At 34.5% G+C, this 25158-nt stretch overlaps 1 protein-coding gene and 1 pseudogene across 1 annotated transcript in view; both read left to right on the plus strand.

Annotated features, from left to right (window-relative positions):
- Positions 1–25158, plus strand: part of Dnajc13 (DnaJ heat shock protein family (Hsp40) member C13) — a 120614-nt gene that overhangs the window by 68833 nt on the left and 26623 nt on the right. The window contains exons 28-43 of the mRNA XM_026383836.2: positions 316–518; positions 1555–1639; positions 4246–4400; positions 4905–4950; positions 6710–6864; positions 8194–8395; positions 10004–10119; positions 10914–10992; positions 12478–12613; positions 17741–17925; positions 18329–18403; positions 19405–19524; positions 20838–21017; positions 21804–21971; positions 23276–23389; positions 24673–24789. Coding sequence (XP_026239621.1) covers positions 316–518; positions 1555–1639; positions 4246–4400; positions 4905–4950; positions 6710–6864; positions 8194–8395; positions 10004–10119; positions 10914–10992; positions 12478–12613; positions 17741–17925; positions 18329–18403; positions 19405–19524; positions 20838–21017; positions 21804–21971; positions 23276–23389; positions 24673–24789 — 2136 coding nt within the window. The remainder of the gene's footprint in view (positions 1–315; positions 519–1554; positions 1640–4245; positions 4401–4904; positions 4951–6709; positions 6865–8193; positions 8396–10003; positions 10120–10913; positions 10993–12477; positions 12614–17740; positions 17926–18328; positions 18404–19404; positions 19525–20837; positions 21018–21803; positions 21972–23275; positions 23390–24672; positions 24790–25158) is intronic.
- LOC113179343 (citrate synthase, mitochondrial pseudogene) lies at positions 13956–16772 on the plus strand (annotated as a pseudogene).

Consider the following 25158-nt stretch of genomic DNA (forward strand, 5'->3'; position numbering starts at 1 on the left):
AGATGGTTTTCTGGAGGCCATGCCTTTTTCTCTTACAAAATTGGTCATTTTTACTCTTTCTAGTATCCTGCAATTGACCAACTAAATGGTTTTTTTTTTCTATTATTAGCCAAACTTGGATTCCTAAAAGCTTATCAACAAAATCTTTTTTTTAAAATACTGAACTTAGATGTTTATTTCACAGTATATTTCAATGATAGTGTATTGCTATTTTATAGTGTCTTCCACTTTCATATGTATTTACTATGATTAATATTGGCAAATTTTTCATTTTATTTTATCTGTCTGTAATAATGATGCCTTTAATCAATTAAGATGCAAGAATTGTGGACCAAAGGAATGTTAAATGCAAAAACCAGATGCTGGGCTCAAGGCATGGATGGATGGCGACCACTTCAGGCAATACCCCAGCTTAAGTGGTGTCTGTTAGCCAGTGGACAGGCTGTTTTGAATGAAACTGATCTTGCTACCCTCATATTGAACATGTTGATCACAATGTGTGGATATTTTCCAAGCAGGTAAAATATAATTAATATTTTAATGATTTACAGGGCACCAGAGATATCTTGTTTTTCTCATTGGTATGGATACTTCTTCAGTAACATGGGATTACCCTGGCTATTTAAAACATAGGTGTCCTATTTGTGGCCTTGGGGGAGTGCTGCTTTGGCCTTTAGAACTTTTTGAAACAGATATAAAAGAATAAATACTTTGGAAATTATTGGTAAAGTAACTGAAAAGCAACCTTCTGTGGGAAATTTTAAATAAAACCTGAGACCTACCAGCTATGCTGGTAATAATTTTTATGTGAATTAGGTATGAATATTTTGAAATAGATATACTGTAGTCCATAGTCAGTGGTGAGTTCCTTATCTGTCATGTCAGCATTCCTGGTGTAGCAGTGTTTCTAGGCCCACACCTCGTTCTACTTGACTAGTGAAGGTAAGAATGTATTTTCCTATGGCAGTCATAACTCTTGCACAGAACTTTTCAGTCTGTATAAAATACTTGCATATACATCTTTTTATTACTACACTATCTTGTGATGGAAATTACTGAAAAAATGTCACATATTTTATGACACTCAAGGTATTCATGGTTCTAGTTCTCTTTAAAAATTAGACTAGACTCAAAACCATACAACCAGTATGTAGAAGTAATATGGCATTAAAATTAAGTCTGTATTTGAAAAATACTGACTATAGTTAAATTAAAATTTAGATTTATGTGACAGAAGTTTGATATGCCCTTTGGGGGGGTCTATCCACTGACAATGTGTTGGACAACACAAAGTTTAATCAATTAAATAATAAATAAGAGTCTTTGGCTCTTCTAGGGTACTGTTTTTCAAGGAAATCTTATGGAAGGATATGAAGTCATATTAAGCAGCCAAATAGATTTAAACCAAAATATCTAATCATGTTCCCAGCTGTATGAGAGCTTAGTCTTCATTAACAAAAAAGTAAGGTAACTTGCTTCATGCCTAGAAGAACGCTCTGAACATACAAATTTTAATAAATATATTAAATGTTAACCATAGAAAATATTTTCTAGGGATCAAGATAATGCCATTATTCGGCCTTTACCCAGAGTGAAAAGACTACTATCAGATAGCACTTGTCTTCCCCATATTATTCAGGTGAGTTCCTTTTGTGTTATTGAACTAGGAACAGTATTTTAAGAATTATTTTCTCTTATTTAATTTTATTATGCATCCTCATCTTTATTATAGTCTGTTTCATTCTGATAATTAAAAGGTGCTTTATAGTTTGTAGTGCAGTTTGATATTAACTGCTGGCTCCTGCCACAGAAAGACATGGAGGCTTGTACCTTAACAGATAAGCTAGCACATGCCTCAAATTTTGATTGTTCTCAGTTACATGTTTTTGTGTGTAGCAACTGATGATTCAAAGAATTGAGTTGGAATTATATAGGATTTACTAAAGACATTTTTCTTTTTCTTCTTCTGCATTCTTATAATCTTTTCAAATTAAGTTACCTAAACTCAAATTAGGATTAGACAAATCAGGTCCCAGAGATTTCATAGGTAGTCATTTCCCTCCTATCTATTAATTATTTTTGTCAAATCTAGTTTTTTAGACCTTAACTACTCATGGTTGACTTAAGAGCATTGCTAGTAATTTGTACCATTTGTATATTAGTGTGGAAGAGATAATGACTCAATGTATATATTCTTATATTCATGTATTACTATTAAGTGCCTGTGTTAATCACTGATACTGAAAAAGTCATGTACAAGAATACAGTTTTTTTTTTCTTCTAACTATTGTTATTTAAGCATACCAACATTTAAAAATTTGTATGCTTTTCTATGTGGACATTTCTGTTAAGACCTTTATATGAAAAAGCACCGTAATTATTTCTTTAAACCACTACCATCTCGCCCACAGGACTATGTGACTGTGTATGTTGGAGGGACTTGTTTTCTGTATAGGTCCTTCTCAACATTAGATAAAATGTCATACTCAGAAAATTAGCATCTCCCAAACATGTTTCCAAGAGTCTTGAAACTGAAAAGAATAAAGTAAATGCAAATAGCATTAAATTTAAGGCCAGGAGGGAATGACTGAAAAGATTTTAAGAAATATAGCACTATAACATGAAGCTTGGGAGGAGATGGAGAAGTGTATGTTTTCATTAACCAGAAACTTTTAGCACCTTATGAACAAAATGATAGAAGAATTACTTACATTTCTAGCTTTTAAGAGCATATGCCTTCTATATTTTTAATACTGAGTTTAAAAATTGTTTCTTTGGAGTTTTTTTCCCCCTTAATTTTCTATATTCTCACATACCGTAGTCTTGATAAAACACAGGTAGTAGTTTTCAGAAACAATATTTACATTTGGAAAGAGATTTCTGTACTTCATTTGACTTCAAGAATTGTCACCAGTTTGACTATATGGTACAGCTTTCAAATTTTTAGTGTTCTAAGATGCAGTGAGTTTTCTGGCATAGTGACAACATGAAATACTTTGAGCTTTGTTCGATAATTTCTATAACATCAAATATTGAACTCTACTAGAGAAAATTCTGTGTTCTATTTTCTTAATTTTTTTCTTTGTAAAGTATCTCATAGTATGAAATACTTAAATACTTTGATAAATAGATAAGACACCAAACACACCAAAAATTTATATTGTTTACTTAAAAAACTTTGCATCTGTAATTTGGATCTAGTATTTCTTCATTGTTCCCCCCGGTTAAATTTGACCCCAAATTGGAGATTATTTGGAAGCAACTATTTAAAGAAAATAGAAGTACCACTTTTATTAAGTTTCAGAGATAAAATTTTTACAATTTTTTATCAGCTGTTTATTCTGTTTGGTTTTAGAGTTAGCCCAGATTCATGATAGTGATATCATATTTCCTTCAGTATTTCTAGTTCGGATTTCTAGAGGTCACATCTTTCAATACTTGTAGAAGTAGTACTGTGTGCTGCTTCTAGTAATTGTTTTAGCCTCTTGCCTTTAGCACCACTCCTAAATCTACTTTGTAGTGCCATTTCATCAATAGGTGTTCAATACTCTGCTTCTTGAGTTCTTAAGTAGCATTCAGAGGATTCTTCACATTAACTCAATTGAACCAAAACTAAACATGTAGTTAATTTTTTTTGTTTTGTTTTTTCCTTTTTCTTTTATCATTAACAGAAAAAAATTCTATTTAGGAACATTCTCAAACAGGAAGCAATTTTACTTGTAAAATTATGACAAAACTAGCTATAGGCATATTAGGGATTTTTCTGAATATGATTTGATCAACTTTCAATTAATATTTTGCTATCTCCACTAAATGTTTCAGTGAATATATATATACACACACACACACCTGTGTGTGTGTGTGTATTTATTTATTTTAACCAGGGATTGAACCCAAAGGTGCTTAATCTCTGAGCCACATCCCCAGCCCTTTTTTATATTTTACTTAGAGATAGGGTCTTGCTAAGTTGCTTAGGGTCTTAGCCTCCCGAGCCACTGGGATTACAATTGTGCACCATAGTACCTGGCTAGAATAAATCATTTTTCAAATCTGACTTGAGTCTGGTAGATAAGCTTACTGAATTGCATGAATTTTTATAACTTATATAAGAAACAATAAACCTCAAGTTAGGATGTGTGTGTGTGTGTGTGTGTGTGTCTGTGTGTGTCTGTGTGTGTAAAATGAATAATGATAGTGCAATTTTTTTATAACTTATTAACCAGAACATTTTATTCCTGTCTTCAGTTACTGCTGACGTTTGACCCTATCCTTGTTGAGAAGGTTGCTATTTTGTTATACCATATCATGCAAGATAACCCACAGTTACCTCGTCTTTATCTGAGTGGAGTGTTTTTCTTTATCATGATGTACACTGGTTCCAATGTGCTTCCTGTTGCTCGGTAAGAACTTTAAAGATAACTTATGTTAAACATTATCTGAATTAACCATAGGCAGATTTATGTATTGAACTTTATCATTACTTATCATTGCTTTAATTTTTTATCATAAAACTACATAGCTACACTAAAATTTGGAAAGTAGGATGGGGAAAATTAGTCAGAATTGTACCACTTTACCACATCTAATATAAGAATTTTGTCATCTAGTATTTTAATATATATTTAATTAACTACATTCATATTATACATGCAGTTTTACATTTCATTTTCTTACAAATACTCAGTAATATTCATATTGTTACATAGCCTTAATATGACCACACTTTAAAAGTCTTTCTAGCACATTTAAGTTCTTAATCAGAAATTGAATAATTTGGGAATATGGATTTATGAATTGTCTTTCTGACTATTTTTAACCTATAAAAGATCAAATCTTTAGAAACCCAAGATCACTAAAACCAAATCAGTTCCTATATCTGACAAGTGATTTATTTTTCTTTCTAGGTTTTTGAAATACACACATACCAAACAGGCTTTCAAATCAGAGGAGGTAAGCCAATTTAACCTCTGAATACTTAATACCCGAGTAAGCTCCATAGTTTCCTGAATATGTCTGCTTCTTAGGGTACTACAAGTACCTGAGGGAAGACCTATTTTATTCATCCTTGTATATTCTTTGTGGTTCCTTGCAGACAGAAACTAAGCTAAACTTTTTTAAGCTTTTTGAAAACATAAGCCTTTTGGACTTATATTGAAATTGCAGCTACAAATTATATACTGATACCTCTGTGAATATAAGTTGTTCTCTTTAAGATTTAGATTAATGATTTTTATGAATATTTCACTAAATACTTCAATCTCATATAGTTGGCTAAGATTCTTTTTGTTCAGATCCCAAGGTAGAAGAAGCACTCACTTTCTTTTTTGAAGTTTCCCAATTTTTCACATGTTCTCAAATGTTTGTTTAGGAGACTAATCAAGACTGTTACACCACTTTGACAGTAGGTACTAACCAAACTGTAGGATTTATAGAATAGCCATTGAAGCCCTAAAAATTAATCCATTTGTCTAATAATATAAAGTGATGCTCATGGCAGTATAATTCCCATAGCTTTGTGTAAATTAAAAAAATGAAAATATAAAAAATGTTTTATAAAAATTGTCTGTAATGACACTACCTTAACATGGTATTAGGCATTTGGGGTATTCTCTCTTTTTCCTTTATTTCTGTGCAGTAGTACATGTGTAATCTTCAAATATTGTATGAGAAATTATACATACAATTTCACCTAAGTATTTTGAATAATTACAGCAGAATAGTATTTATAGCAAAATTCTGAATGCAGAAATTACCAGATAATAGAGAACTGAATGGGGCGGGGGTTGGGGTTGTGGCTCAGAGGTAGAATGCTCACTTAGCCCGTGCATGGTCTTGGGTTCGATCTCCAGAACCACATAAAAATAAGAAAAATAAAGATATTGTGTCCAACTACAATTAAAAAATAAATATATATAAAAAACAGAATGAGCAGATTTTCACACAGAAGTTTAACAGATAGTGAATTTCTTTTATTAACAAAAACATGAAGATTTTTGTTGCCTAATTTATCTTTGTACTAAGTTGTAAAGCCATGTTTAAGTGTATTCCCCCATCTGTCCTATCCTGGAGAAGTAAAACATCTTAAACTAGAAGGAGATAGAAGAAGATAAAAAAGAAAATTTATAGTTTTAGAATTTTCTTTCGATCAGGTAAATAAGAGTATAAATTTTTAGTTATGACAATTAGGATCATTAGCCTGACTCAATTTGGCCAGCCTGAAGATATGAACTTGTCAAAACAGTTAATTATAATTAGTTTGAGAAGAAATTCTCCATCAAACTCCTAGTCACATTTCATGAGATGACCTCTTTAAAATCTTTAAGATCTTCTGAACTTGTTTTTGAAAACAGAAGCAGCAGATACACAGGAACTGTAGCCAACAATGTTATGCAAAATACCTGATATCAGTCTTCAGGGGACCTTCCTTGTGTTGTTCACTACTGTTCCACAGGGTCACATGCTGTCCTGAACAGCAATGGCAGCTGATGTTGAGAAGGTTAAGACTGCAGCAAGGTGGGGGCTTCTCCATTTTATCTTGGAGCTCATGCCAAGTCAGTTTGCCCCACATGTTCAACTTCACATTTTGCTAAAGCATAGAAGCATTTTGTTGCAGTGTGTTCTTTCCTACAGTGCTCATTGATCATATTCATTATCAGAAAATTGAAAGAGAACTTTAGTGTTTCTGACTACAGTTTGTTTTGTTTTAAAGACAAAAGGACAAGATATTTTTCAGAGAAGTATACTTGGGCACATCCTACCTGAAGCAATGGTTTGTTACTTAGAAAATTATGAACCTGAAAAATTTTCCGAGACTTTTCTAGGAGAATTTGATACACCAGAAGCAATCTGGAGCAGTGAAATGAGGTAAATAATCAGTTATATTTTGTACCCAGAATCTTTGCTGCTGGTCATCTGGTTTGAGTCCTGTTGAAAGAAATGTTTCACTAGTTTGCTAACATAAAACAACAGTTAATTGTTGGTGCCAAATCAAGTGATAGGTTTTGACAAGGGCTTAAGCTTTTTGTTCTGACATAATTTGACAAAACTACTGTTACCTTAATAGAGCTTTATGTAAGAGTATGGCCTCCTACCACTAATGCTTCTTAAATCAGTTGATATAGCTTGTAAGATTTTAGGCAGCAAACAGATGATATATATGTAGGAATAATTAGCAATAAAATCAAAACATATCTCTTGGATGCTTGGAAATAGGATTGTACTCCATTGATTATAAACTATGCCCACATAGAATGGATCAGACCAAAGATACCCAAAATAGATTCAGATTGAGGGCTCCTAGCCAGCACGTTTTGACCTTTATTGAGGGGCTTGCGTTGCTAAGTAATGGAATGCCATAAGAGAAGCCTGTGGAAATGCAGAAAAAGGAAAGGCACAGAATTAGTTGGTAGTGACTAACTAGGCTCTGTCCAGGAAGGACTTGACAGTTCATAGGTCCAGGGTCAAGACTGCTTGTTTGTGGAGAAGCCCTTAGTGCTCTTTCCTTAGATGGCATGTGATCTGAGTTACTCACACCTCTCAAACTAGCTTCATACTCCATGCCACCTGCTGGTAATTATTAAACTTCTGGGGTAGGGTGACCTATCGGCTTGTCTCATAGTGGCCACTAGTTTTAATGTATTCTGTATAGCATTCATATTTTCCACTGGGAATAATACATATTATATGAATATGAATAAAGTAGCAGCACAGTTTTGTTTGTGTAATATTTTTCTTCTGAGATTGGCTGAGTCCCCATCTAAAAGATGAATCTCTCTGTACATTGACCAAATCAATTTTCTACTTATCCTATTAACTTGTAGGAAGTTAATTAACATAAATACTCTATAATGAGCTTCTTTGGAATGATGGTAAGCTTGCCTTTCCTTTCTGAACCCTCATGCATGCAGACACGATGCCATTTGACCTTGTAGTGACTGATTTTTTTTCAACAGGACTGAGCATATTGCTGATATTTATAGGTAAATAAGATAATTTTATTTCTATTGAGTATTTTTACACAATAAGATTAGAATACCTTGAGTAACTTACTTTGAGGCTATAATATTAGGCCAGTAATTGAATTATTCTAGAGAAGATCCATGTAAGTATCTTTTATGCTGACCTATCTTAAGCTTCTCTTTAAAGTTTGATAATTCTATCAGAATGATTGAATGGAGGTTTCTATGATTGTAGGCGCCTCATGATAGAGAAGATTGCTGCCCATCTTGCTGATTTCACACCTCGTCTTCAGAGTAATACAAGAGCACTTTATCAATATTGTCCCATCCCAGTTATCAACTATCCACAGCTAGAAAATGAACTATTTTGTAATATTTATTACCTCAAACAACTTTGTGATACACTCCGATTTCCAGATTGGCCAATTAAAGACCCGGTAAGTTCACTGTGTGCCTTCTGAAACCACACAAACAACCTCCTAACACTTCTGGGTAGTTGTTTCACCTGTGATAAAAAAGGATATTAATATTAATTAACTTAATACTAAGTCAGGATAACTGACTTAATATTAACAGAATAACTCTGAGTGTGTTTAACGTATTTGGACAAATCTCAAACCAAAAGGTAATATTTTGAGGGAGTATTAAGAACTTTAGGATTTTGAACCTGTATAACAAAGACAGAACAAACTCCATGTGTATAACACAATAATGCTATAATAGTTTGGCGGAAGCTTACCTTTCTAGCAGATTGATCAAGCTCCTGGGTGCTGGAGTTCAGCTTGGCCATTAATAGCTCTGCTTAAAACATTACCTTATTTCTCCAAGCTTCAGGTCTCATCTTCAAAATGGCAGTAATAGCTGGGCACAGTGGCATATGCCTTTAGTGCTAGTGACTCGGGAGGCTGAGACAGGAGGATTCTAAGTTCAAGGCCAGCCTTAGCAACTTAGCAAGACCCTGTCTAAAAAAATAAAAAGAACTGGGGACGTAGGTCAGTGGTAATGCACCCCCATGTTCCATCCTCAGTACCAAAAAAAAAAAAAAAGTAAAAAATAAAATGGCAATAATAGTAATTGTAACAGTTGTCTCTGATGATAGTTGTGAAGATTGAGAATTCATTAAGCATAATTCCTGGCACACATAAATAACGGTAAATGTGACCTGATTATTTGTATAGCAGTAGGTGTTATCTGTCCATCCATGGTGTCCTTGGAACCCCATTAACCTGAGTCCTTGTAAATCTTTGGGGAGCCTAGAATAAAGTAGGCCTGGATGACATGTTGTTCTATTACTATAGCAGAAAGTATATCATTATCATTACCATTATTATTAAAAGATTTCAGATCAATTGCCATTTTTGTACCTCAAGTCACTGCCTGTTCATGGTGCTTTCATAAAGATAAATAGACTCTGGAACTTGTTCAGGATTCAAAATGAAATGATACAAAACGTAAAGGCTTTTTAGTCAGACCTAGGTTTGAATCCAGTTCCACCATTTATTAACTAGGACACATGCATCTATCTCTCAGAATCTCATGGTGTGTGCTTGAAATTTTATATAAGAATCAAATTTTCTGTAGTCTGTAAAGCACCTAGCTCTTTGGCATACAGTGTGCAGTAAATATTAGTGCATTTCTTCCCACTCAATAGCAGCTCCTTTGAGTGTGCTATCCTTTACATTTGTTCGAATGCCAGCATACCTGTAATTGTTAGATCATCTTGAGAAGCATACTGCAGTATACTACTTTCGTATTTCAGAGTTTTCCATATTTTCTGAATGTTTCTTTAAACATTAAGGGTAAAAGCACAAATTGGCAGAGATTTAAAAATCACTTAAAGATAGAGGAAATAGCCTTGAAACAAATATATTGCTACCTAAATGTTACAATGGTAAGAAGATAGTTTTTAGTTATTTGTATTTAAGAAAGCTATTGATTGGATAGGCTAAAAATGGTGATTTACATCAAGTATTTTATAACTTAAAAGTTATATTTGGTAATAGTTTTACATTAGTCAATATAAACTTTAATCCTCTGTCTCTAAGGTCAAGCTTCTAAAAGATACGCTTGATGCCTGGAAGAAGGAAGTAGAAAAGAAGCCACCCATGATGTCAATAGATGATGCTTATGAAGTGCTTAATCTGCCTCAAGGACAGGGGACGTGAGTTGTTTTCAGTTATTACAATAATAAATGTCTGCCTTACCTTAAAATTCTAATATCAAAGGTGAAATTATATTTTAAACCAACCATTTTTTAATTTCTCTGTCTATTCTTTGACATACATAATTGGGATTTACTACAGACTTATGTTTGACTTTCACATATTACAGTTTATTAATATGTGAAATTGAATTAATAAAAAAACAGAAAGAACAGAAGAATGCAAACAATCTAGGCAGAGTTCCTCACACTGTTATCTGAGATATGGTACTACTCACTCATATATTTGTTTTATGCATGAAGAAGAGATTTGATAGCAGTAGGCCTAGAACACTAAATGATGGATTAGAAAAGAATGCAGATTTATTTTAGTAATTTGTAGTAGACTAGAAATGTTAGGGAAAAATGGTGTAAAGACATTTTCTTAAATACAAACTAAAGTTTTTGTTCATTCTCAGCAATGTTAATATAGCAGCTTAAAGAAGAGTAAATTGGCATTTTGGACATTTTGGCAAATTAGTAGGTTTATAGAAACGTATTTTAGTTCATCAAACCCCAAATATGGTCTTATAATTTAAAGTGAATGATAACCTTACACAGGGAACTTTTAGGTTATATCTTTCACTTGTAAAGATAACATATAAGAAATAATTCTATTTAAGTCTTACTGGGTTTAATTTGATGACTAATACATGATCACATAAAATTCCTGAATAGATTCGTAAAACATCACTGTCTGACTGTATAAACATTTTTTCCTCATACTTTATAAAAACAATTTTCCTGCTTAACAGGCATGATGAAAGCAAGATTAGAAAAGCTTACTTCAGACTTGCACAGAAGTACCACCCTGATAAGAATCCAGAAGGGAGGGTATGTACTGTCTTTGGATTGTCTTTGGGTTTAGGGACTGACTTCCTTTTGCTCTGGTATTATTTAGGAGGAGATAACTTATCTTTCATGCAAGAATCTGTCATATAACAAATGCTCAGGGCATGTTTAATAAGCTTCAGCCCAAATACCCAGGTTTTCTGTGTGAATAGTTCTCCCTCAGTTAACCAAAGGAGTCTCCTTTTGACTCATAGCCTATGTGAAAATTTATTCTTTCTCCTTACCCATCTCTGTTTGAGAATAAACTCTAATTGGCAATCACAAGAATAATTAAAAGTTGGGAGTATAGTGGACTTTAATTCATTTATCAGTAATAATATTGCTTTCCAGATTGCTTTGAGTGATTTATGTAATTTTTTTAATATTTATTTTTCTTTGTAATTAGACACAGTACTTTTATTTTATTTATTTATTTTTATGTGTTTCTGAGGATCGAACCCAGTGCCTCACGCGTGCTAGGCAACTGCTGTACCACTGGGCCACAACCCCAGCTTCTGTAATTTTTTCTAATGACATTCAACTGCATAGCATTCTAACTGAAGAAGCAGAAAATTTGGTTCAGATTTTAAATAATCTCCTGCCAGTATTCCTTGATCTCACTGTGTCCAATGAGAATTCATAAAAGATGAAGTCACTTAAGAACACTATAACTAGGGACTAATAATTTATTGCCAGAAGCTTGGGATAATTTCTACAGATTTCAAGTCAGTGGTTTTCATTAAAAACACAGTATTCCTGAACAGGAAGATTTGATATTGATAAGGTGCCACTTTTATATGTGTAAAACATTTTTTATCCAAAGGCTACGTGGGGGTGTTTTATTTTTTGGGAATTGTGCAGCGATTCAGATTTATATGAGAGAAAAAGAACAGTCAGGACAGGAATAAAACTTAAAATCAATTGTTAAATTGCTATACTTATCAGATAATAAAACAACAATCAATATATAAATCAATGGGACATATATAGATAGAGTATGGACTTGTGAGTCAGAAGCCTGGGATAATTAACTCTGCCACCAATTGACTTTGTGTTTCTAAGTAAATTACTTAATATCAGTGAGTCATAATTTCCTCATTTGAAAAATGAAGATTATAATTTACACACCTTACATGGCTATTTTGAGAATAAAATAGTGGCATTTAGCTCAGTGCTTGGCATAATGCTCTATAAACAGTAGCTTAGTTTTCTAAATTAACTAAAATTCTAAGAGTTCAATATGAGAAATATGTTTTAAGTTCTTATTTGAAGAATTTTTAGCAAGTTTTATTGAGATCATTGGATAGTTTTTTAGAGGAAAAATAAATTTCACCTTAATAGTATATCAGTTAGATTCCAGTTGGAATTAACTCCTTAATGTAACTAATAAAATAATAAAGAAAGTATTGGTAAATTATAAGCCATCTTTACCCTGTTGTGATTTGAGATCATCCAAGTTAAAATTTAATTACCTTTGGTTGTACATAGGATATGTTTGAAAAAGTAAATAAAGCATATGAATTTTTATGTACCAAATCAACAAAAATAGTGGATGGACCAGATCCAGAAAATATAATTTTAATTCTGAAAACACAGAGCATTCTCTTCAACCGACATAAAGAAGGTAAGGCATCTGTTATCACAGATTTTGATTTATCACCCAACTAATCCTATCATTAATTTTTTTCTATAGTATATTCTGATAGATTTTAGAATTATTACTGCAAAAGATAATTGGAATCACTTTTCTTTCTTGTACTGGGGATTGAACCCAGGAATCCTTTGTCACTGAGCTGTACCCCAACCAAAAGGGTCTTATTAAGTTGCCCAGGCAGCCTCAAACTTGGATCCTTCTGCCTCAGGCTCTAGAGGAGCTTTGATTACAGGTTGTGCAACACCAGGCCTGGCTGTGGAATCACATTGATATGGGAAGAGTAGTTTTCTAAAGGAAGATCCAAAATGATGTTTTTTTTCCTACCTTCCTCTTCTTACTGTGGGTTTTTTGTTTTGTTTTTTGTGGGTTTTTTTTTTTTTATTCTTCCATTTCCAGCAAGTTTTCATTATTCCTTCCTGAGTGACATTTCCATTCCATGAAACTACATGGTTAGTTTTTATGTTTAGCCATGTAGCAGCAAACATATTAAATCTAAAATATTAAATGGAATTTAGAGTTGAAGGATCATTTAATGTTCTTCTTAAATTACGTATAAAAATCTGACTTTACTAACTCAAAGGTTCAGAAGGTTGAAAACGCTAAAAGATGTACAGGACCAACTTGAACAGTTTCTACTACTTTCTAAAAACCCAACTTCTGTTATCCCAACAAAGTATTAAATGTTTTCAACATACTCCTGGCTTTCTGGGCTGCTACCATTAGAGCTACTTAGAAATTAAGGACAAAGAGCAAATGCACTCCTTGCCCTCGGCTCATTACCATACAGCCATCAAAAGCTTAACGTCAGTCACCAAATAAGCCTCATCTATTCACTCTCAAACAGTACTAAGCACACATTAGAGCCAGGTACTTTCACTTAACTCATGAGACAATTTCCTAAAGTCCACTCCTAAAAGCAGTCAATAAACTAGTTCCTTTTATTGTTCTAGTGAGCCAGCCTGACACTTTCTTCTTGGAGCTATATCTCCCTTCTCAGGTGGAAGCCTTCCTAATAAAGGCTCTGCCTGTATATTTGTATTTGCATGACTCCGTTTCATTTCAGATTGTGAAGTTAAAGTTGGCAGTGTCCAGCATCACTGCCACATGGCCTTGCAAACATGTTGAATAATCCTACACCCTGAAACCACACCTACTTCACAGATACCAGTGTTTTTCAAACTGTCGCAGGGGACAAGAAGATCTTGAGAGAGATGAAAGGAATGAGAGATGTAAAAAGATGTACAGGACCACTTGAATAGTTTCTATTGCTTTCTAAAAACCTGAACAATCTGAGTTGGGTTTGATATAGCAGATGCACATTGGCTTGGGAACTGAAGTTGGCTTACAGAACAAAGTGGGAGACTCATTTGCTATAGGATGATGCTGGAAGAGAAGGAAGAGGGTGGTGGAATGTTGAGTAATTGAAGACCAGATGGAGTAGTAATTTAAGTGTTGGAGGGGACAGCCCGAGGATCTAGAAATCGATTATTAAGGAGAGCAATGATTAATTGATTGACTCTTGGTGTATGAATTGAACTCTATATAAAATATTTTAGTAATATGACACTCACCAGCATGCATAATCAGTTTAGAAATTCTCTTTAAAACCACTTGATTTATTTTTCCTTTTTTAAAATATTTTTTTAGTTGTAGATAGACACAATATCTATCTATTTATTTTTATGTGATGCTGAGGATCAAACCCAGTGCCTCACGCATGTGAGGCAAGCTCTCTATCACTGAGCCACAACCTCAGCCCCACTTGATTTAATGGCTGATAACTATATTAGCCACAAATTATTGTGACTCAGCACTAGTTTGCCTGTTGTCAAGGCTGTCTTCCATTCTTCCCATGGGGGAGCTTATACCCAGTAAATTCTGGGTTGGGGGTTCTAATTAATTCACAATTCTTTCTTAACAAATATATGGATGTATGTATCTATATATGTTATAATAGGAAAATAGGATCATTTCTAAAGGGCACCTTTTGCTTTTTTTTTAATTTTAAGCCATCTAAAAATGAGTTAATTTAAGGCAGATTATTGCTCAGCTTCAAAAGGCAAAAGGCTTTATGTTGATTTCAAATGGAAGAACAGAAGTACTTATAAAATTATGGCAAATTTATTGGCATGGTCCTATCTAATAGATTAGCTTTTTGAAAAGCAATAATTGTGCACCTGTGTATGATAAGCAGATTTGAAGGCAAAAGTTATCAAAACATGGAATTAAGGTGGGTGTAGTGGTGAGTGCCTGTAATCCTAATGATTCTGGAACTGAGGCAGGAGAATCACAAGTTCCAGACCTGCTTCAGCAACTTAAAAAAGTAGTAAATAAAAAGAGCTGGGGATGTAGCTCAGTTGCAAAGTGCCCTTGGGTTCAATCCCCACTACCAAAAAAACCCCAAAACAAAATAAAAAATGGAATTAGCTAAATAAGAATTTTGTTTTATATTATAGTAACAGATTATATTTAGTATTTTCAAATGTTTAAGATAATTGATTAAAAAAAAGAAAAGTACACTTGTTATTCAGAAAGCCGAATATAAAATACAAATAAAATATCAATCTTTTTTTAAAGAGGTGTTTATCATGAATGTTAATGCAGGTTTTTTGGTGTATTTGTTGTTGCTATCTGTGATTAGGTTTAAAAGATCACATGGGTAAAAGAAAGTAGGTATTGTACAAAGTATCACAACAACTATACTGATTTCACCCATTGACGTGGCCTCTGGTAGCAGCAGCTTCTGTTTCTGCCACATCTCTCTCCTCTTCTTCCCTCCTCACCAGATCCTAGAGTTGCCTGCTATAGCTTTACTCACTGCTGCCACACAGCTCTTGAGTGCCAAGAACACATCCTGTCTTGTTCTTGTTGCCCAGCAAGCCGTACTTCTTCCACTAATTTGAAAGGCATATTGACCAACCTGATACCTTAGCAGGACAGAATTAAGGCATTCAGGCAGCAATATGGCAAGACAGTGGTGGGCCAAATCACTGTGGACATGATGTGTGGTGTCATGAGAGGCATGAAAGGACTTGTATATGAAACACCAGTTCTTGATCCCAATGAGAGCATTCTTTTAAGAACCCCTCCCTGAGGGCTTATTTTGGCTACTGATACCTGTTTCTCTCTTGGGATCTGTCCAATTATCTTGGTTTTCAAAGGAGTGGACAAAGAAAGCAGCTCTGCCTTCTCATGTGTTCACCATGCTGGACAACTTTCCTACCAATCTGTACCCCATGTCTCAACTCATTGCAGCCATTACAGCGCTCAATAGTGAAAGTAACTTTGCCTGGGCATATGCAGAGGGTATTAATCAAACCAAATACTGGGAGTTAATATATGAAGATTGTATGGATATCATCGAAAAACTACCTTGTATTGCTGTAGAGACCTACCAGAATCTCTACCAGGAGGGCAGCAGTATTGGGGTCATTGATTCTAAATTGGACTGCTGCCACAATTTCACGAACAGGTTAGGCTATACTAATGCTCAGTTCAGTAAGCTCATGTGCTTATACCTCACCATCCACAGTGACCAAGAAGGTGGCAATGAAAGTGCCCACACCAATGCAGTGCCCTTTCAGATCTTTAACCATTCTTTGCACCAGCTGAATAGGCTAGCAGGGCCTCTAAAAGGACTAGTGAATCAGGAAGTACTTGTCTGGCTAACACAACTGCAGAAGGAAGTTGGCAGAGATGTATCAGACGAAAGAACTACAATTGGAGCACACTCAATTCAGGACGGGTTGTCCTAGACTGTGGCCATGTAGTACTAAGGAAGACAAATCCACAATATTCTAGTCAGTGAGAGTTTGCTCTGAAACACCTGCCTAATGACCCTATGTTCAAACTTGTTGCTCAATTGTACAAGATTGTGCCCACTATCCTTTTGGAGCGGGGAAAGGCCAAGAATCCTTGGCCAAATATAGATGCTTACAGTGGGGTGCTGCTCCAGTACTATGGCGTGATGGAGATGAATTACTACATGGTCCTCATTGGGACGTCATGGACACTGGGTGTGCTGACACAGTTCATCTGGAGCCAAGCCCTAGGCTTCCCTTTAGAAAGGCCCAAACCAAACAAATGGTTTGATGAAGTCAGGGTAAAACTGGAGACTGGGGGAAACTGACAACCAGAAGATGAGGAAGCTTTAAAGTATACTTTTGTCTCAGGGGTCCTTTAGGATTCAAGATTAAAGTTTATCTGAGACACTGAAAATACATTTGAAGTTAAAATATAAATTAAGACTTTAAAAGATTTTTTAAAAAACTATATGCGAAGTGAAACCAGATTTAGAGATGCTGCAATTGTACCTTCACAGCAGGGAATCTCTGTAGCAGGCAAAACCTGATTCTCCATTGATACAGTCAATAGCAGGATCTGTGCTATAGCTCTGTAGTGATGCAGCAGAGCCCAGCCAGTGACTTCTTTCTGGGTTCTCATCTCTCAAATTCAAAAAAAATGAAACCCACAGACAACAGAGAGTAAGAGTAAAGGTGTGGGATTTATTCAAGTGAGAAGAAAAGAAATGAGATGGAAGGTGGGGATAGCAGGTTGTCAACTAAGTATACTTGTCTAGGAATTAATATAGTTACCAGGCAGAGTCATTGATCACTATCTATGCTAAACAGATATTGGAAAAGCGCCAAGGCTATTGGTCTGTATCTGTATAAAAGAGGTATTGGAAAATCGAGTCTGTAGCCTTCCCTCAGATCTGGCCTGTGCCCTGCTCCCTGCTCCCTTTTCCTGTTGCTGCAGAACAAACAAGTTGGCTGGAATGTTTGGAATATTTCTACAGGTTAATTTCATTGAGTGGTCTTTGCATTTTAAAAAGGCTTTGGGGGGCCCATTGCCTGCCTGTGTTAACATCTATCCTATCTTGTTCAAAAGTATGATTAATTTTCCAAAAAAATATTATTTAATTTCTTGTATAGACTGAAGTTAGGAGATATTTAAGATGTTGAATATTTTCTTTCTTTTTTTTTTTTTTTTAAGGCAACAAAATTGAACATGGTGTCAGCATCAACTTAAAACAATTGCATGATCAGTTTTTGTTGTGTTTTTTATTTTCCCAGTACTAACTTTTGGTTATTTCAGATTTACAGCCTTATAAATATGCAGGGTACCCCATGCTAATTAGGACTATAACAATGGAAACTTCAGATGACTTCCTTTTCTCGAAAGAATCACCATTATTGCCTGCAGCTGCAGAGCTAGCTTTTCACACTGTCAACTGTTCAGCCCTCAATGCCGAAGAGCTCAGAAGGGAGAATGGGATAGAGGTAATATGAATAGCCTTTGGGCTTATCTTTAAGCTAGTTAAGGAAAATTAAATGACGCATGACAAAGAGAATTCACCCTGTACAAATGCAGTTGATATGGTTTCTCCTTTAATTTATTCTCTATATTCTAGTACCAAAATTAAGAGTAAAAATGGAGCTTTAGTTCTTAATGTGAATTTGAGGATACTGTGTTCAAAATTGGTAAAAGGAACTGTTGCTTACAAAGTAGCTTATGGGAATTCTTAAAAGGAACAGAACTTTGAGGAGTCCTTGATAGTTTATTTAACATGTTAATTTAGTTACCAGATAGCTAACACTAAAAAGTTATCTTATTCCTGCTAGAAAATGCTTTTCAGATTTAAAGTCAAAATGAAGAGTTAATGGCTCATTTCTTTCTCTGCAGGTATTACAGGAGGCATTCAGTCGTTGTGTAGCTGTCCTGAATCGCTCTAGTAAACCAAGTGACATGTCAGTACAGGTAAGGCTAAAACTCTGGCTTCAAGAAAGTTATACTAGTAATGTTTCAAACCTTAATATATATGAGAATAAATTAGAGTGCTCGTTAAAACACAGTTTTCTGGCTTCTAGTCTTGTTCCAGGTTGAGGCCTGAGAATAAGCTTTTCTAACAAGTTTCCAGGTGGTGTTGCTGCTGCTGCTAATCTGTGCATCATACTTTAAGAAGCATTGTACTAAATCACTTGTAGTGTACTGGTCTAATTTTTTTCTTTCTTAGAATATTTTGAACCCTATGTCTCCATTACCAGCTTAAAATATTTGTTGTTTTTTTCATTCTTATTTTATGTATCTCCCCTGCCCTTTCCCTAATTTCCTTCTTTACCTCTGTCCTTCATCTCTAGCATTTTATCTGGCTATTCAACAATAGTTGAATTCTTTGACAGAAAATTCATCAAGAATTCATTATGATTGTAGAACAGTTCTTTTTATGTGGCCCTTTGCTTATGCTAGCAAAATTTAAAATATAAAACAGTTGAGTAATGGTTTTTCCCTCCTTATTGAAGGGTATTATGTAAAAATTGTAATATTCTACCATGCAAATAAACTGAATAAAAATACCTTGATTTAGAGACAAGGAAACTTTTCTTACAAAGGTTCAGAGAGTAAATAAATATTTGAAGATTTCATACTTTACTCAGTCTCTGTTAGATATTTTTTTGTGGTTTTTTTAATAACTCACTGAAAATTCAAAAACTATTCTTAGGTTATTGGTGGTACAGAAACAAGCCAGGGTTGATTTTGCCATGTTTTTCATTGTAGCCACTGTTTTCCAACTTCTGCATCTATGAGAAATCTGAATTAGAAAGACTCATGATACAATTTGAAATGTTCTGTTTAATTTTGGAACATCATTATACACCATTAAGCATTATTCACAAATCTCTTCTGATTTGATTTCTACTGTCTTAAATAAGGGATGCACATGTGACTGTCCTTTTTTTGCTCTGTTTTGTTGTCTGTAGGTGTGTGGACACATAAGTAAGTGCTATAGTGTGGCTGCTCAATTTGAAGAATGCCGAGAGAAGATCACAGAAATGCCTAGCATCATCAAGGATCTCTGTCGAGTACTATATTTTGGCAAGGTAGACTTCCTAATGATCTCTGGGTATAGTCAGTAATGAATTTTCTTTTCAAATAGCTTATCCCCGATTTTATAATTAGGTTGTTATCTCAGCATTATTTACAAGTAGTTTGCAACTCAAAACATTGTTCATAGAAATTATACTATATATGAAGGCTTTGACCCCATGCTGTGACACAATTTTTATTTCTTTAATATTGAATTTGAACCCAAATCCATTTAGATTGATGCTAAATTAATGGAAAGCAAAAATTTCAACTTTCCAGAGCCTCCAAGTGATAAAATGTGTTTTAAGATACCTAAGTTTATTAATCCCAGCAGCTTGGGAGGCTGAGGCAGGAGGATCAAAAGTTCAAAGCCAGCCTCAGCAAAAGCAAGGCACCAAGCAACTCAATGAGACCCTGCTTCAAAATAAATACAAAATAGGGCTGGGGATGTTGCTCAGTGGTCAGGTGCTCCAAGTTCAAACCCTGGTACCAAAAAAAAAAAAAAAAAAAAAAAGGAGGTAGGGCTTTATTCCTAGCAGGCCCACAAAAACTAAGGCTCAAGTGACATATGTAAAGGAAGTGAGTTTCACCTAATTTCCAACAGAAAGAGGGAGAAAAGGCCGAACTGAATAAATCTAATAAAAATAAAGGACCATATAAAGCCTAAACTTAGAGTTCATTCGCTGCTTAATAAGAAAGGCTGTAGACATCTGAGAGCATATGGTTCCTTCCCAATCCAAAACTGCTGAGGGAAGTTGGCTGAGAGGAGATACAGTTGGTGACGGAGAAATAGAAAGGGACTTCTTAGATAACTGGGTAAGTTGTGTTTAATAGAACAGGATGGAGGTGGGTGATCATGGACTAAAGTATGTAGAAGTTAGAGCTTAATGAAACTACCGCCTCAACTCTTATCTACTTGGTGTCCTTAGAAATAGTATGAATACAAACTCTGATAAAATCAAGTTAAATGCTTGTATCTGCACAAAATGTTATCATTGTATGAAGATCACCAGTGGGGAGTTACTGTTGTTGCCTTAGCCCACTTTTTAAAAATTAAAAATACTAGAAATAGGGAAAAGTATATTCCCAAATCTGTGGACACTAGTCTCAAAGATGGTAACTCTATCTTATCATGAGGTCACTTTCTATTTTAGACTTAAAAGACTGTACATAGTATTGTTTTAAATGGAAGTTGAAAATACAGGCAGAGGCAAATATTTTGGAAAATAAAATAGCTAGTTTGACATACATTCACAACCAATTTCTCTTGGGAGTTTTTGTTGTTATTTTTTTAACCTGTGACTTAATTCTGTATTCTTATTCTCAGAGTATTCCACGGGTGGCTGCTCTTGCTGTAGAATGTGTCAGTTCTTTTGCTGTGGATTTCTGGCTACAGACACACCTCTTTCAGGCTGGAATTTTGTGGTATCTGCTTGGTTATCTATTTAATTATGACTATACACTAGAAGAGAGTGGTATTCAGAAAAGTGAAGAAACAAACCAGCAGGTAACTTTTATTGCTTTAGTATTGAATTTGAACCCATATCCATTTAGGTTGTGCTAAATTAATGGAAAGCAAAACTTCAGCTCTCCAGAGCCTCCAGGTGATAAACTATGTGTTAAGATAACTAAGTTTATTGTTTTTTAAGCCCCCAAACTTTTTATCTTGACAGCTTATATTTGAAGGCAAGGGAATTTGCAGTAGCATATATTAGACACAATTTAATATTTTTCTTAATTACTCAGAATCAACTTTGTGACTTGAAAATTGAGTTTATATAATAGAAATGCAGTGATGTATCAGGCTTTTGGGGCTAGCTTTCCCACAGACACTTGAATACTTGTCTGATTTTTATAGATATTCTTGTGTGTGTCCTAAGTGTTGTCATTTATTGCTCATATTGTCAGTATGTGCCTGCTCCCACTATACTTCCAAATGTGATTCTGTAAATATTGCATAGATACAAATGCGTACATAGATTCTGAAGGTCTTTCCTGTAAATTAAAAAATAAAAATAAAAAACTCTAATGCAAAAGCTTTATCATGTCAGCGTTTGCATCCTTGTGCCTTTTTATTGTTGGCTTTCTCCTCCTTAAAAAGGTTCCCTATGGGGCCTGGGGTCATAACTCGGTTGGTAGAGTGCTTACCTTGCATGTACAAGGCCCTGGGTTCAATCCCCAGTGCCACAAAAAAAAAAAAAAAAAATTCCCTATGATTTTGATTCCATGAAGTTTCTATGTTACCTATGTAAGAAAACAGATCTTCTTTAATGTTTCAATTTTTTTATAACAGGAAGTAGCCAACAGCCTTGCCAAACTGAGTGTCCATGCTCTAAGTCGTCTTGGAGGGTATTTGCCTGAAGAACAAGCAACCCCAGAAAATCCAACTGTAAGGAAGAGTTTAGCTGGCATGCTGACACCCTACGTTGCTAGAAAGCTTGCTGTCATTAGTGCTACTGAGGTATGTGCTTCAGAAGTCGCCTGAGTTTTTATGAATAGTTTGATCATTTAAGTAGCAAAGGAGCATAGTGATATTGCTTATTCTAATGAACCCTGAATGTGGAAATTTTCACATGCTTGTTCTCTTAACCAAGAAAGTTAATTTGTTTTGGATTGATGATAATGATAATAGCTCTTCAGTTCAAGTCTCTACAAATATAAATTAACTTTATGTTTCCCAGCTGTGGATCCCACCATAATTCTTAGCAACCTTGAGTCACAAAGAGACAGAACAAGAGAGTGAATTTGGAATGATGTTTCACAGTGGGCAGAGTACTGGAAATCAAGGGATGAAATGTGTTTTTAGCTGTTTCTTTTAAGCCATAGCCTATTCCCACTTAAGGTTGAAATCCAGACAGTAAATAGATAAGTCATACCTATATACATGTGCGTGCACAAGGATGAGATGACTTTATATTAGATGGAGGTTATATCCTCTCTGTTTAGTCATAACACAAAGCTCTGTAAATGTAAAATGTAGAAGATTTTCATTTGGACATGTAAGGATGTGTCAAATGTCTATCTCTATTTACACTGAACATTGAGGAGAGCTAAACAAAGTGAAAGCACCTTGGATGGCTAAGCAGTCACCATCTATGTCTGCTGAACTCCTTAATGTAGCTTTGAATCAGGGTATAGCCAAGAAAATCTGGACCAACTTTGTCACTCATAAATATTTCCCTTCATAAGGGTACACTTCAACCCAGGCATGGTGGTATACACCTCAGGAGACTAAGGCAGGAGGATCACAAGTTCAAAGACAGACTCAGCAACTTAGGCTAAGTATAAAATAATGGTGTGCTTCCTAAAGACTTAGATTTTGTTTTCAAATATATTAAGGTAGTATAGTTTGATTCTTTTTTAATATTTACTGTGTGTTTATTAAATACTATAATACAAAATATTGAATTTTCACCATAGCAGAACAAATGTTAAAGATGTTGAAATCAGACTCAAACTTGAATCCCAGTTCATCACTTACTGGTTGTGAGACCTGTGATAAGTAATTTGGTCTTTCACAATCTTGTTTTTTTTCTCAGCTGCAATACTTTTTAGAGTAACTGGGATACTTCTTGAAATCCATTGTGTTTAATGTATCTTGATTGTTTAAGTAGCAAAGGAGGACAGTAATATTGCTTATTCTAATGAACCCTGAATTTGGAAATTTTAGACATTAAAAACAAGTCATAACTTCAGTCATTTTATTTTAATGGTAATGTTACAAAGTAGTCATGTTACAAAAAATGATCATGTTCTATCTCCTAGATTCTGAAGATGCTTAACAGCAACACAGAAAACCCTTATTTGATATGGAACAACTCTACAAGAGCAGAACTACTAGAATTTCTTGAATCACAACAAGAAAACATGATTAAAAAAGTATGCTATTGTTTTATAAATTTCTTGGGTAATTTATTCTTGGAATCTTGGAATTTCTTGGAATCACAGAAAGTGTGTAACGGTATTGATGAACCAGAAATGCACAGTTTATCAGTTGGGTGTTAATCAAGGCAATGGTTTTTTTGTCACCTATAGCTCATTTAAGAACAGCATCTGTTGTTTAAAATAATACTTTGTTGATATTACTACTTGCATACAACTATTTCCATTTAATTAGTTTTTGTACCCAAAGGCCTTACTTTAATTGTTCACATGATCCTCTTTTCTCCAGTAAATGCAAGTTGCTTTACAGTGTCAAATGAAAATTTCTCCTACCATCCTACCTTCCAGTGAAGAAGCTAGTTAACCATGAGGTTGGGGGGCAGGCAGTGGCATGGAAAATAAGGAGGTACCCTAGATGATTGGATATTGATGGTTTGAAGACCATTATATTTGTAGTTACTGAGTTTTTCTTAGAGCAATCATTACTCTTACATCCTAAATAACTCGGAATTTGTTGATCTTTTTTTTTTAACTCATTCCGTGATAGTTACATAGGATTTTTTATAAAGTTTTTGAGAATTACAGAGCTAGTGAAAGCAAGTCTCACATTTCTACATCATCTCGCCTTTTTTTCAGAATGCACTTCATAATAAATTGTCTTTGTTAGCACTTTATAATCTATTCTATACTTTTACATGTTATTTTAGTATGACCTAACTTCCTTGTGATTTCAACCTACATCTTCATGGGAACTTTTTTCCCCCGATTCCTCTTTTCTTTTTTTCTTTTCCTTAAATGGAACCTATTCTTGATTTTGTAAGCTCTATTATATCACTGTCTCTTAGTATTCAGAAACTGTTTTCCAACACTTTCATATAATGTGTTCCTTCCTTACACCCAATCCAGGAGTACTCATTTCTCAGCTTTGTCCCTATATAGCTTGATAGGCCAAATGTCTGCTGAATAGAGAGAGAAGAGCAAAATGTTGTGTATGCTTTGTAAACTCTAGCTGTAAGATACTTTGTTGGTCATCTCTGTGATCTTTTGAAATTTTTAAATGATTTCATTTAATCTTTCAACTAAAAATTATAATTCTGTTCCAATTCCAGAATCAGAGTGTTCGGTGTAAACATTAATATTGCATTGAGTGCTGTGATATGTATCAGCATTCTTCCTCTAGAAAATGAGTGGACTTATTGAATTGTTGTTCTGTTATGAAACTGAATAGGGATAGATTTAGAAATTAGATGTTAATGATTTACATTCTTTTTTTTTAAAAGGGTGATTGTGATAAAACTTATGGATCAGAATTTGTCTACAGTGATCATGCCAAAGAACTTATTGTGGGGGAGATTTTTGTTAGAGTGTATAATGAAGTCCCTACTTTTCAGCTAGAGGTAAGCTTTCTACCTGTAATTTTGTCCATTGCCTTTGATATTGTGTGACTGAAAACTACTAGCTTATTCATGCTGTATGCATTGAAATAAAACCTTCTCTTTTCGAAATTAATTATAAATTAACCTAACTAAGTATTTGATGAGTGATCCTGGACTACTTATAAGCCTCTTTATCTGATTGTTGAAGACTTGATTTCTTATGCATAATACTCCCCACTGTACTCAGCATGTCTGCCTCCAGCTCCTAAAGTACAATGCCAGTTCCACACTCACTCCATCATATGGAATGCTAGACCACAAGACAAGAGGCTCTCTCTGGCCAATTATTAAAAGAAAATATAGGTTAATAGCAGAAAGATCTTTTAGATG

The sequence above is a fragment of the Urocitellus parryii genome, chromosome 2 (genome assembly GCF_045843805.1).
Source record: "Urocitellus parryii isolate mUroPar1 chromosome 2, mUroPar1.hap1, whole genome shotgun sequence".
NCBI lineage: Eukaryota > Metazoa > Chordata > Mammalia > Rodentia > Sciuridae > Urocitellus > Urocitellus parryii.